The 13,878-nt window shown below is 46.5% G+C and overlaps 1 protein-coding gene across 1 annotated transcript in view; it reads right to left on the reverse strand.

The window, feature by feature from the left end:
- Positions 1–272: 272 nt before the first annotated feature.
- Positions 273–13,878, reverse strand: part of DOCK2 (dedicator of cytokinesis 2) — a 431,071-nt gene continuing 417,465 nt past the window's right edge. Inside the window, exons 47-52 of the mRNA XM_037798794.1 lie at positions 7,992–8,129; positions 7,015–7,142; positions 5,890–6,061; positions 4,809–4,929; positions 1,903–2,045; positions 273–859 (exon numbers count right to left, since the gene is read on the reverse strand). Of these exons, the coding sequence (XP_037654722.1) occupies positions 797–859; positions 1,903–2,045; positions 4,809–4,929; positions 5,890–6,061; positions 7,015–7,142; positions 7,992–8,129 (765 nt within the window). The 3' untranslated portion in view covers positions 273–796. The remainder of the gene's footprint in view (positions 860–1,902; positions 2,046–4,808; positions 4,930–5,889; positions 6,062–7,014; positions 7,143–7,991; positions 8,130–13,878) is intronic.

Below are 13,878 nucleotides of genomic sequence, written 5' to 3' on the forward strand. Positions count from 1 at the left end.
AAGGATATGAGAACATATCCTATACCCTCATCCTTGCACTTGAGGAAGACTCCAGGAAAACTTTCCCAGCCTTGCTCTGCCCTGAAGGAACCAAGTCATGGGGAAGATTCTGGGAGCAACACAAATGAGGTGGGGACATGCAGCATTGGCTCCTGAAAATCACTGCAGCCCCAGGCCTGCCCTCCTTCCTGGAGGTCTCTAGGAGTCCCCTGCCCCCTGGGCTGAACAAAGTCAGCCATGGGGAGTGGGTCGAATTAGGCAGTAAGGCTTACTTGAGTCATGGAACCATGTTTATTGTCAGTAAGAAACAGCAACACTTTGGAGATGAGCAGCTAGAAAAGAGACTAGCTGGTTATATTAAAACATGTAAGGTATGAAAATGTTAACCAAAAATAAAATAAAAGAATATTTAAAAGGCTTTTCCTTCCTGTTAAGTGTGGGGACGTAAAAAATGAAATAAAAATACAGCTCCTTGTACCTAAGAAACTGGGCGATAGAAAGACTTGCCTGGGATGTTAGGGAGGGCACACTGGGGGAGGCGTTCCTGCTGGTTCCTCTGGCGTCCCAAGCATCCGGGACGAGTTTCCTCATCCAGCACGTGGGTTGCTGCCCCTGGGGTGCCGGGACTGTCACCTCCAAAGTCCTGGGACCCACATCAGGCCCCTTTGCACCCCCTGTCTGTGTGAGGAGACTGATGGGCACGGCGCCCCACCCCCTGAGGGGGTGACCCCCGTGTCTCTCCGCTTCTGGAAACCCCCCTCCCTAGCCCCACGTCCAGCCCTGGTCAGCAGGCGGCTCACACGTCGGTGGGCAGGAAGTCAGGGATCTGCTTGCCTTCTTCAGATGATTTGCTGGCCAGCTTTGTGGGAGAAGAGAATGAACAAATTAACATTGAGATGGGATTCTCGGAAGCAACCAAAGTGGGGCTTCCCCATCCCAGTCACAGGGGCCGCGAAAAGGACCCCTGCCTGAAGTCCATTGAGCATGGACGGCCATGACCTTGAGTTTGGCCAGGAAGGTGGTACTGCACAGTGGTTAGAGCACAGGCTTTGCAGTTCTGTGGACCTGCCTTCAGATCCCCTCTCTGCCCCTCACTAGCTGCGTGAATTCAGGCAAGTCACTTACCGCCACGGGAATGTTGGAAAATCAAATGGATGATGTTTGGAAAGTGCTTAGCATGGTACCTGGCTCGTGTGCTCACAGTAAACTTGTTATTAATATAGCAGCAGGGTTCTGGTTTAAGATTATCTTGGGGATCAAAGTGTCAGTGGTGCCCTCTTTATCTTGATCAACGACCGATGAGTGACAGTAGGAGATGGGACTTGAAAAGTCAGTGCTTGCGAACTAACTTTTAATTAGCAGGATTTTGTAATATAAGTTATATAGGGAAGTGCTTCCAAAAATAAAAATAAAAAGCACTTTTAGCTTCCAAAGAAAGACAGCCAGCTGCTGTGGCTCAGACAGAAGGCCCAAAGGGCAGTTTAGGCAAAGGGCAGCTACAGGTCCTGAGGTCCCAGGTACCCTGCACTTTCCTGCATCCTCCTGGGCTAAGTCCTGACACAGGAGCCCCCTGGGGCTCAAGAGGGGAACTGCATCCTAGGCAGAGCTGGACAGTGTCCTGGCACTTGGGGCCACCTGCAAGTGACCACGTGTACTTGCTTGCACACACACATGCACACATGTGCACATCCAATCCATGCACCCACACCAACATGCCCACAAAGGCAGACACAGTCACACACTTGCACACACGTGCAAACATATACAAACACATGCACATTCACACACATATAAACACACATGCGCACGCTACTGGGTGCGCCCCCATTTTCTCCTCTGTGTTACTCTCTTCTCTTTCTCCTCCCAGCACCCACCCTTCCTTCCACCTGTCTGGGTCCTCACCATTGTCTTGAAGAACTGATTTACTTTCTTCCGTTTAAGTGTCTTCTTGTCCCCGTCTGAGAGATGGAGGAAGGTCTGGCTGAGGCGTGGGGATGTGTTGGCCTCGTCCATCCCAGGCATACCTGCCACTGAGAGCGTGAGGGCTGGGAGGAGAGCGGACATAGGGCGTGAGTGGGTGGGGAAAAGGCAGTGCTGGGGGACAGAGCCAGAATCCCAGGCCCCCGTGTGTGTGCCAAGCAGGAGGCCCATTCCCTGCTGTGCCAGGGAGGTTCCGGAGCTGCCCTCTTCAGGTGAGGCCTGCCAAGCCGCATACACAGTGGTCCTGCCTCTGCTTGGCACACGCAGACTTGCCTCCAAAGACTTGTCCAAGGGCTTCTGGGTTGGAAACCCGGCAGCTGAGGAGGGGGTAGGACCCCTCGCCACTCGGGCCCCAACTTTCTCAGGGAACTCAGGGCCAGTGCTGCAAGGTGGGGAGACCATGTGGCTTACTCTTCGCTTCCCTCCTGTGCCAGTGTGGGTATATTATATCCCCCACAAAAGCCATGATCTTTTAATCCAATCTTGTTGAGTGGAAACTTGTGATTATTTCCGGGAGATGTGACTCACACAACTGTGGGCGAAACCTTTGATTAAATTATTTCCATGGAGGTGTGGACCCTGCCCATTCAGGGTGGGTCTTGATTGGTTCCTTGGAGTATTTAAGAGAGAAGCTAAGAGCTGACACAGACCCAGATGCTTGCTGACACTTGGAGACACTTGGAGATGTGGACAGAAGGACATTTAGAGATGCTAAGTTAAGAGGTGAAGCCCAGAGTTTGCCCTGGAGAAGCTAAGAGAGGAGCCTCAGATGCTTAGAGAGAAGCATACTGGGAGAAAGAAGCAAGGATGCACAGGAGCTGAGAGAGAGGAGCAAAGACGGAATCCCAGAGACATGTTGGAGAAAGCCATTTTGAAATGTAACCCGGGAGCAAAGGACCAGCAGACGCCAACTGTGTGCCTTCCCAGCTGGCAGAGGTGTTCCAGACACCATTGGCCTTCCTTCAGTGAAGTTATCCTATTATTGATGTCTTAGTTTGGACACTTTTATGGCTTTAGAACTGTAAATTTGTGACAATAAATCCGCTTTATAAGCCAATCCATTTCTGGTATTTTGCATAACAGCAGCATTAGCAAACCGAAACATCTTCCAACATCAGCAGCCTGGACTTCTCATTTCCACCAAAGGTAGGGGGCAGTGGGAGGGTAGCTGAGACCAAGGAGCCATGGGGCATGGTGGTTATAGGCCCCAGTTTGGAGTCAGAGAGACCTGAAAGATCAGCTGCCTCTCTGACCTCAGTTTCCACCTTGGTAAAATGGAAGTAAGAGCACAGACCTCCTGAGATTATGGGAGTGAAACTGCTCTGTACCCATCAAACACTGTGGCCTGGTGAGGGGATATCCTACCCAGAGGGGTGGGCAGTGGTTGGGAGCACATGATGGTTGGCAGCAAGGTTCCGGGGAAGGAGACTGTTCCGGTTGGCTAATGCTGCTGTTATGCAAAACACCAGAAATGGATTGGCTTTTACAAAAGGGGGTTTATTTGGTTACAAACTTACAGTCTTAAGGCCATAAAGTGTCCAGGGTAAAGCATCAATAGAGTACCTTCACTGAAGGATAGCCACTGATGTCCAGAAAACCTGTTAGCTCGGAAGGCACGTGGCTGGCACGTGTTTGCTCCCAGGTTGTGTTTCAAAGTGGCATTCTCCAATATGTTGCTCTTGGGGCATTTTGTCCTCTGTTAGCTGTGGCTTCTCTTCAGAATGTCACTCTCAGTTGCTCTGAGGTTCTTCTGTCTGTGAATTCCTTTATATGATTCCAGTGATCCAATTAACAGCCACCCTGAATGGGCGGGGTAACACTTCCATGGAAATTATCCAATCAAACGTTTCACTCAGAGTTGATTGAGTCACATCTCCATGGAAACACTCAATCAGAAGATTCTAACCTAATCAACACTAATATGTCTGCCCCCACAAGACTGCGTTAAAGAATATGTCTTTTTCTGGGGGACATAATATATACAAACCAGCAGAGAGACCCTCTCCACTTACTAGTGGGGAGACAGGCAGGAGACTGACATTCTTGGTGCCTCAGTTTCCTCATCCATAAAATGGGGCTAATAACATAATCTACTTCACAAGTATGTGTCAAGGCATAAACAGGAAGGAGAAGCAGTTAGCACGGGGCCTGGCATGCAGCAGTCAGAATTGGCAGGCTCCACTGAGCTTCCCCTGCGGTGGTCCCTGATCAGTGTGGGTCTGTCTGTCCCTCTCAGCCCCAGCCTTTGACACAGAGGGCCTGGCACATTATGGCACATGCTAAGGGCCACATCTCCTGCCAGGGCCTTGGGCTCCCCATCTGTGAAAAAGGAAGAGCAAGCTGCATCCTGTGAACCTCCTCACTGGATAATGAATGAGTGAATTGGGGCTGGGGTGGAGGGGGGGAAGCCTCTAGGCATTAAACACTCTGCCATTGTAAGATGTGGGGGCAATTTTTTAAATCCCAGAAATAGTCTTCCAGGGTCCCAAAAGGTGCCCTGGGGCTTTGAAATATGACAGACGCAGACTTCTGGAACCTGGAGAGGAGGCCTGGCTCACTAAGAATGCAGGGCCACCTGGTGTGGCAAACAGATTCCAGTGATTCCTGAAGGCCAGAGTGCCAGCAGGCCTGCACCCCAGCCCAGGATGAGCATCACCCACAGGAGGAGCTGGATGTGTGTGTGTGGGGGGCCCTGAGCAGAGCCTCTCACTCCTGGGATGCTGGGGCCACCTCGCTGTACACACACAGCCCCATCCACCCTCCACCCACCAGGCTGCTGGCCTGTCCTACCCTGAGTCCTCCCAGGAGGCTGGTGGCAGGGCACATACCTGGGATGGTGGGCATGGACTGGCTGGCAAAGCTCATTTGAGAAAGGATGGATGCCCTGGGAGGAATGGCCCCGTGCTCTGAGAGGTTGGTGTCACTCATGAACTCGTGCTTCCTGGAAAGCTGGATGAACACACACACACAGACACACACAGACTCGGCATGAGGCAGCCCTGGGCCCTGAAGAGTCACAGATGAAGGGCTTTGGCATGGTTTCTATAGACCCAGTTCTGAGTTTGCTTATTCTGTTTCATACCATTCCATGCCAGGCTGCCATGTGTGGTTGCACAGGTTGTATACTATACAATTCCAGAGTGAGCAGAGGCAGGGGTGGGGGTGGGGGATTCATTTAGACTATTATGTGAATGGCTTCCCATACAATGGTGAAACACAGAAGACTTATTTCCAGTCTTCCTCCCTGTGGCAAGACTAGCCTCTGAGGCACTCTGAGGGTCTGCCCTTCACCAGAAGGCATCTCTTGCACTTTCATCTGGTCCCCTTCCCTTGCTAGGACAAAGTTAATCTGTCTTCCTCTCCCAGGCTCCCAGAATGCTTTCAATAATCCTCTCTTCCAGGGGGAGCTAGGATTGAACCCAGGGTTGTCCGGCACCAAGTCTCATTGTTACTAAATAGTTATTAGTTTACAGGACAATCTCCCCACAACACCAACACCTCTCAGGACCAGGGTTGTGTGATTTCCATCTCTGCCTTTCCATCAGGGCCCAGTACCCAGGGTGAGCTTAGTGGAGTCTGATGAGATGCTCAGGGGTTAGAATGGCCCTGGGGCTAGGGACAGAGGGCGGAGAGATGTAGAAACACCCCGCTGAGTAGGGCTCCTCTCCCCCTTGGGTTGGTAAACCCGGCTACTTCTCCCTAACCCCCCAGAGCCCTGTGTGAGAGTAGAAAGGACCCGCATAGGCTCGAGAGTCAGGTGGTCAGGATTCAGATCTTGGCTCTGTCACATCCTGGCCACATTGCCTCCCTGATCCTCAGATGCCTCCCCTGCAGTACCCACTCTACCACCCGGCACATGGTGGAGATTTGCCGACAGCGTTGGGGCAGGACCCTGCCTCCTCCGCTCACCCGCTTCAGTTCCGACTCGGCCGCTGCTTTCTCATCCGCGAACACCACACTACTCCTCTTGGTCCTCTTCTTGGACCTCCGCAGCTTGACCTCAGGCAGGGTGCTCCCCGGGGAGATGGGCTCCTCCTGCTCTGCTTTTGGGGTCTTGGGTGGTGCTAATTCCAGGTCGAAGCTGAAGGGCCAGAGAGACAGCAGTAGAAACTGCAATTAGAGCTTGAGTGGAACTGCCCTGCAGGGACCCAGGGGACCTTAGGGGTATTTAGGCTCACTGAGCTGTGACGACAGGGTCTGGGGGTAGGTCAGCCATTCTGGCAGGGAATTTGGGAGTCGAGGGGAGGTAGTGGCTTAACTTGCAAACATTCAAATTGTAAGGTAAAATGAGATGGAAGGAGGTAAGCCATTTTAAAGGAAGACTGGTGGTGAGGAGAGCAAACTGGCTACAAATATGCATCTGGGGTCACATCCAGGCATTGCCACTGCTTAGCTGAATGACTTTGAGCAAATTACTCAACTTTTCCAAGCCTTTCACTAAAGGGGGTATTTGCCGTGGCCCTGCCAAGCAGCCATGAAATGAAGTCTGAGTACTCCTTGGCATTTTTCAGCACGTGGTGAGAGCTCAATTTATGACATCTATTATCCAAGGAGTTCACCTGGGCAGGGAAGAGCCAGAGGGCTCCAGGCAGGTGGAAGGGGAGAGAGTTTTCTTGCAGCAGGGGAGGGAGGACCCCTGGGCAGAAGTGCTGGCGGGTGGATGGAAGGGCTCTGGGATGGGGGATGACCCGTCCTGGCAGAAGTGAGAAGATGCCAGATGGAAACAGGCTCTGAGGGCAGCTCTGGGGTTCTGACAGAGACCACTGGACTGGGGGGTCTGAAGACTAGGGGTGAGTCCTGGCTGGGTCCTCAGGAAGAGCCACTTTGCCTCTCTGAGCCTCAGGTGACCCTCTATAAATGGCACTAGCCACAGTAGCCTCATAGGGCAGTTGCATGGATTTTATTGAGGCATAGGATGGGGAAGGGCATTTAAACAGAAAGGGGCAAGAAGCAGGTAGAAGCACAAAGGGAAGCGGGATTCATCCGGGGGTGGGGCTGGGGTGTAGGGGGCTGCCTGGGGAGGCAGAGACCAACCTCTCAGAGGTGGTCTTGCTGGGGGTGCTGCAGTCGGAGTTCATGGACGCCAGTGAGATGATGGACATCTGCCTGTAGGAGCGCAGCATTGACCTCGGGCGGCCCATTCTCCTGTCGTCAAAGTCTGGCTGTGGGAGGGAGCACAGGGCGGTTAGCAGCCAGAGCCCCTGGTGCAGCTGGAGCCAGGAGGCCGTGCCCTTGACCTTGTGGCCGCCTCCTCCCCCACCTGGACAGGGGTGGAGGTGCGGACGCAGAGCAGGGCATTGGGACAGAGGTTTCCTGGCTGGCTGAGGCTAGGGGTGCAGGGGCTGCTGGGAGAGGCAACCTGTCTCACGGGAAAACCCCCAGACCAGAAGACTCATGATCTGAGTTCTCTAGGCTCCTCCAGTAACATACTTCCTCTCTGGGCCTCAGTTTCCACTTCTGTCCAATGAGAAGATTAAATCAGATGGCCTATATGGGGCCTCTGGGAGGACCTGGTCAACAGCCTCTTAGAGTCATGGAGCTCAGTGGCTAAAAGCGCTGGCTTTGGAGCCCACAGAGCCAGGGACAAATTCTGACCCACACTTACTTGCTGTGCAGCCTTTGGCAATTTACTTAACAACTCTGAACCTCCAGAAGAGACTCCAGAATTGACACCTATCACCCAAGCTTGTTGTGAGGATTAAACAGCCTAAGAGATGTTAAGTGCTGAGATCAGGCCTGACACATAGTAGGTACTTCATCAATGTAGCGTTTACCATCAGCATAGTCCCTTGAGTGCTAAGGGATCACTATGTAACTAGAGTTTATTTGGGGTTATTTTTTGAGGGACCAAGCTTACAGGAAGGTTCCCTGGACTGGCCCCGGCAGTGCTGGCCCTCGGGCCCTACTGGAGGCACGTTCCTTTGCTGGGCCCCTTCCAGCTCTGGTCCCCATCGTCCTTCTCCACCCCATCCTACCCCCTCACCCCCTTCCTGCCACAGTGACCACCGTACCATCTCTCTGACACCATACTCTTTCTCCACCTTCACTTTCAGGTTCTTGAAACATTCCTCCATCCGGTCGTGGAAGGGCCGCAGGTTTTCTGACACCCTTTTCTCGTGGATCTTAATCCCAGCTCCCAGGAAGGGGATCTGGAAAGAGAGTTGGTGAACGATGAGCTGGAGGCCACCATATGGCCAGCCTCAGCCTGGGACCCAGCCCTTCAGGGTGCTGGAGGCAAGTCGGCCTTCCAAGAATCCACCGAGGGCCTGACAGTCCTCGGGGACTTCCGGGCAGTCTCCCCAGCCATGGAAAACAAGGAAAGATGCAGACTTGAGGTTTGCTCTACAAGGGGGAGAAAGACCTTCAGCAACTCTTGCCCCACAGGAGGACTGGAACCCCCTCCCCCTTTCGATGCCACACACTTGGGAAAATTTCTCCCTTGTGAAATATGCTGAGAGGAGGAAGCGGTATTGCTTTGACTTCAAGCCTTGCAAAAGAACTTTCTGGCAATGTGGAAGGGAAAGTATGAATGTTAGAAGCTGGGAGACAGAGGGGAAGAGATGAAAGGGAAAAAGGAGTGGCGAGTCTTATCTTACAACGAGGGAGGTCCAATTACACTTTACATGGTTGTTAGAGAAAGATAGGAAAGAATGCCATAAAGTTAACCAACCGATAGGGAATCTTACAAAAGTGATGCAAATATATTAGGAAGGTGCATGAGGAGGGAATGACTGATGCAAGGGAGTTAAATTCTTGTTTATCAACCAAGGAGGTCAGTGGATACAGACTGAACAGATGCCTCGATGGATAGCAGAAGAGGCATAGCAGAGCTGGAAGAAACAGCTGAGAAGTTGTAGTGTGGTGTCTGGTACACACTAGGGGTGGGACAGTATGGAATGTGGATTATTTTGAAAAAATAAAAATTAAGCCTTCAGTTTTAAAATGTCAAGATAGAGACATTGCTGCCTGCTTCCTTCAGAGATCTCACTGAAATGAAAGAAACCTTCGTGATTTTCACATCCATGAACCTGACCCCTAATATGTAAAGGTGGATGGATGATAGCAGCTGACCTTCCTGAGTGGGCAGGGGCTGGGTGCTTCTAGGAACCCAGGAGGGTCAGACCGAAGAAGCTCTGGGCTTACATGCATGAAGCACCAAAGGAGGCAGGGAGGAGGAGCCAGGCTGGAAATAGGGAGTTGGAGGGAAAGTCTATACTGACGATGAGACCTTCACCATCTTTTCCCCTCCCACTCTTCAAATTGCTAGCAATGCAGCAGCCAAGATTTCTCTTCCTATGAGAGAGCCTGTAGGGTGTGTCTCTGGAGAAAGTGGATGACCTCACACAGAGGCAGTATCTGTGGGTCATCTAAGCCCCTTATAGTAATGCCATCAGCTGACAAGGCTCTCTCTCATGTCTACAGACTTTCATTCAGCTTGTGGTGCTTCTGACATAGCTATAAAAAGACTGCCAAGGATCATTGGACATGAGAGGGCATTCTCCAACATGAAAAACAGAGGCCAGAACCAACAGACAGGAAAGAGAGGAAAGAAGGAAAGAAAGGAGGGAGGGAAGGAGGGACTTGGAAGAAACAGAATGAAGAGAGCCTATAAAAACATTATTAAAAATTTTTTGATTAATATACAGAGACAGTGAAGATCCTCCATTCATGAAACAAGACAAGGATTTTGTAAAAAGTGAAAGGAATGGTAATGGAAATACTACATATAAGAACTAGTGAGAGACAGTTAAAGTTGTACATAAAGGTCAATTTATAGCTTTTAGTTTTATATATTAGAAAAGACAAAAAAATCAATTAGCTAAGCATCCACCTCAGGAAATTAGGAAAAGAACAGCAAAGTAAACCCAAAGGGAGCAGAATGAAGGAAATAAAAAAGGTAAGAATAGACATGAATAGAAAAGAAAACAAACATATGACAAAGGATACCAATCAAGCAAAAAGTTGGTTCTTTGAAAAGGCATAAACCTGATAACCCCCTTAAAAAGACTACTCAAGAAAAACATAAAGTACCAGTAACCAAATTCAGGATCAAAAAAGTAGTATCACTGTAGGTAATACAAATATTAAAAAAGATCTTAAGAGGATATTACATAAAAATGTTTATGACAAATGTAATATTTAGATAAAATGGACAAGTTGCTAGGAAACCACTAATTACCAAAAAGGACACAAAATAAATAGGAAATCTGATAACTTTTAAATAAATAGAATGCATTCTTTAAAACATTCTCATAAAGAAAACTCCTGGCCCATGTGGCTTCACTGACAAATTCTACCAAACATTTAGGGGGTAAATAAATGACAATAACATTATACAAACTTTTCCCAAGAAATGGAAAAATAAGGAACAATCTCTTTGCTAGTTTGGACGTGTTATGTTCTCCACACTGCCATGTTCTTCAATGTACTCTTGTTGGGGCAGACATATTAGTGTTGACTAGGTTGGAAACTTTGGATTAGGTTGTTTCCATGGAGATGTGACCCACTCAACTGTGGGTAATACCTTTGATTAGATTATTTCCTTGGAGATGTGGCCCTGCCCATTCAATGTGGGTCTTAATTAGTTTACTGCAGCCCTAGAAGAGTTCAGACAGAAGGAGCTTGGTGCTGCAGCTTAGAGAGACATTTTGGAGACAGCCATTGAAAGCAGACTTATGCTAGTCCAGAGTTTGCTTGGAAGAAACTAAGAGAACACCCCAGATGCCTACAGAGAAACGTCCTGGGAGAAAGCCATTTTGAAACCAGAACTACAGAGCAGACGCCAGCCATATGCCTTCCCAGCTGACAGAGGTTTTCCAGACTCCACTGGTGTTCTTCAGTGACGGTACCCTATTGTTGATGCCTTTGTTTGGACACTTTTATGGCCTTATGACTATAACTTTGGAACCAAATAAAACCCCTTTATAAAATCCAATCCATTTCTGGTGTTTTGCTTAATGGCAGCATTAGCAAACTGGAATAATCTCCAACTTACATTTTAAGGCCAGGTTAACTTCATTGCAAAAATTGAACAAGGATATTACAGGAAAGGAAAATTACAGACTAATATTGCTTGTGGCCTAGTTGCAAAAATCCTAAAGAAAATGTTTAGTAGATAGAATTCAGCAATAAATAATGACAATACATCATGGCTAAGTGGTATTTACTTCATATATTCAAGATTGGTTTAACATTCTAAACTTGCCTAATATAACTCACCGCATTAACAGGCTAAAGGAGGAAAACAATATGAGCATCTTCTCAGATGCTGAGAAGACATTTGGCAAAAATTAAAAACCCATTCATGATAAAGTAGCCAACTAGGAATAGAATGGAACATCTTTAAAATGTTACACCATGTGTGGAATATTGACTAGTCCCATGATGCTGGGGACACAGATGTTCTCTCTTTCCTCGCCAATTCATCAGTGAAATAAGGCAAGAAAAAAATTAAGAGGTATAAAGATAGGAAAAGAAAAAGCACAACTTTTCTTTTGATATGGCTGTATACATAGACTATCCGAAAGAATGTACAAAGAATTTGACTGAAGAAATGAATTTAGTGAGGTTTCTAAATACACAACAACATACAGAAAAATCAATTGTGTTTATATCAAAACATGATTGGAAAGTGAAACTTAAAAGACAATACCATTTAATAATAGCATGAAAACATCAAATACCTAGGAACAAATCTAATAAAAGATGTGCAAGACCTTGACACCAAAAATGACAAAACTGCTGAGAGGAATTAAAGAACTAAATAAATGGAGAGATACCACATGTTCATTAACCACATGTTCAAAATTGTTAAGATACTGATTCTTCCCAAATTAATCTAGATAATTAATGTATTCCTAATCAAAATCCCAATGTGTTTTTTCAGAGTGTACAGGAATTCACAAGATGATTTTAAAATTCATATAGAAATGCGTAAGACTTCGAAAAGCCAAGACAAACTTGAAGAAAAACAACAACTTTGGAGTACTCTCACTACCAGATTTGAGATTACTATAAAGCCATAATAATTAAGACAGTGTGGTGCAAAAATGGACAAATAGACCAATAGAACAGAATAGGAAGTCCAGAAATAGATATATATATACACACACATATATATACACACACATATATATACACACACATATAGATATACACGTACACACACATATATATATATATACACACACACAATTTTATGTCAAAAGTGCTACTGTAATTCAGTGGGGAAAATAATAGTCTTTACCACAAACAGAGCTGGAGAAACTAGAAATCTGTATGGAAAAATAAACCTGCCCCTTACTTTACTCAAGAAGGATCATAGACCAAAATGTGAAAGATACACAGGAGAACATCCACATCATTTTGGCTGAAGCAGATATTCCTTCAAGTGTAAATAAAAGCACTAATCATACAAATTGATAAATTGGACTTCTTCACAATAAGAAACTTCTGTTCATCAAAATACATCAATAAGAAAGTGAACTGATAAGCCAAAGACTGAGAGAAAATATTTGCAATAAATATTTTTGACGAAGATCTCATAACTAGAATACATACATATATAACCTATATAAATCAATAATAAAAAAACAAAAATTAATAAAATAGGCACAAGATTTGAACAGCCATTTCACAAAAGGGTTATCCAAAAGGCTAATAAGCATATGCAAATGTGCTCAACACCATTGTTTATCAAGGAAATTCAAACTCAAAGTGAGATACCACTACACACCCACCAGAAGGACTAAAATTTAAAAAAAGACACAATATCATTGTGAATTCAATTGACAATTAAGGAGTACAGAAGTTTCAATAAGGCTTATTGTAAGGGTTCCTAGATTGTAAGCTCTTATAGCAGTCACACTGATTCCTGAGTTTTAACTGTTATTTCTAAATGCTGAGATGCTGTGCTCTTTGTGTATAATCTGGTAGTTCCCTGGAACTTTGGGTATCTGTGTGACTCTTGAGACTCAGAGTTAGAGTTCTGCAGCTCTGAAAGTCAGCATTACTCCATACAGCAACTGTTAAAGAGGGTGAAAAAGAGATCAGACTATAATCAGAGATATGAGTGAAACAGACTTGGTTAGGACTATGGTAAATTATAATATATGGTAAAGGATGATATTGAACAATATTTTAAAACTCCAACTTCTGTGTGAGATCAAAAGAAAAAAGGCTTATTTGGTACAAAATTTATATTTTCTATAGCACACTACCTAATCTAACCTGTCTGGTCAGTTTATTTAAACAACATAATTACATGTCACCTAGAATAGGGAATGAGATCTTGGTCTTGTGTACAGGCTAATGTAATACCCTAATACATCCTAGAATGTTTTGGGCAAAAATAAAAAAGTATTTGCAAAGTCCCCTTGAGGAACTGGGGAAAAATGTGGAACTATTAAACTTCCCCACCTGGGGATTCCTGCTATTCTCTTACACAATAGGGGCTCCCAATTTAATAAGCTAAGCCCTCAGTCTAGAGGCTTGCCCTTATGAATCTTATCTCTCCAATGGTGAAGCTAAGCCTATTTAAAACTATGCCTAAGAGTCACCCCCAGAAAACCTCTTTTATTGCTCAGATGTGACCTGTATCTCTAAGCCAACTTTGCAAATAAACTCACTACCCCCTCCCCCCTCCCCTACGTAGGACATGACTTCCAGGGGTGTAAGTCTCCCTGGCAATATGGGACATGACTCCCAGGGATGCCCCTGGCCCTGGTGTTGTGGGATTGAGAAAGCATTCTTGACCAAAAAGAGGAAAATAAATAAAACCAAAATCAAGTTTCAGTGGCTAAGAGATTTCAAATGGACTCGAGAGGTCATTCTGGAGGTTATTCTTATGCATTATATAGATATTCCTTTAAGTTTCGAGTGTATTAGAATACCTAGAAG

This window comes from Choloepus didactylus, chromosome 11 (assembly GCF_015220235.1).
Source record: "Choloepus didactylus isolate mChoDid1 chromosome 11, mChoDid1.pri, whole genome shotgun sequence".
Classification (NCBI taxonomy): Eukaryota; Metazoa; Chordata; class Mammalia; order Pilosa; family Megalonychidae; genus Choloepus; species Choloepus didactylus.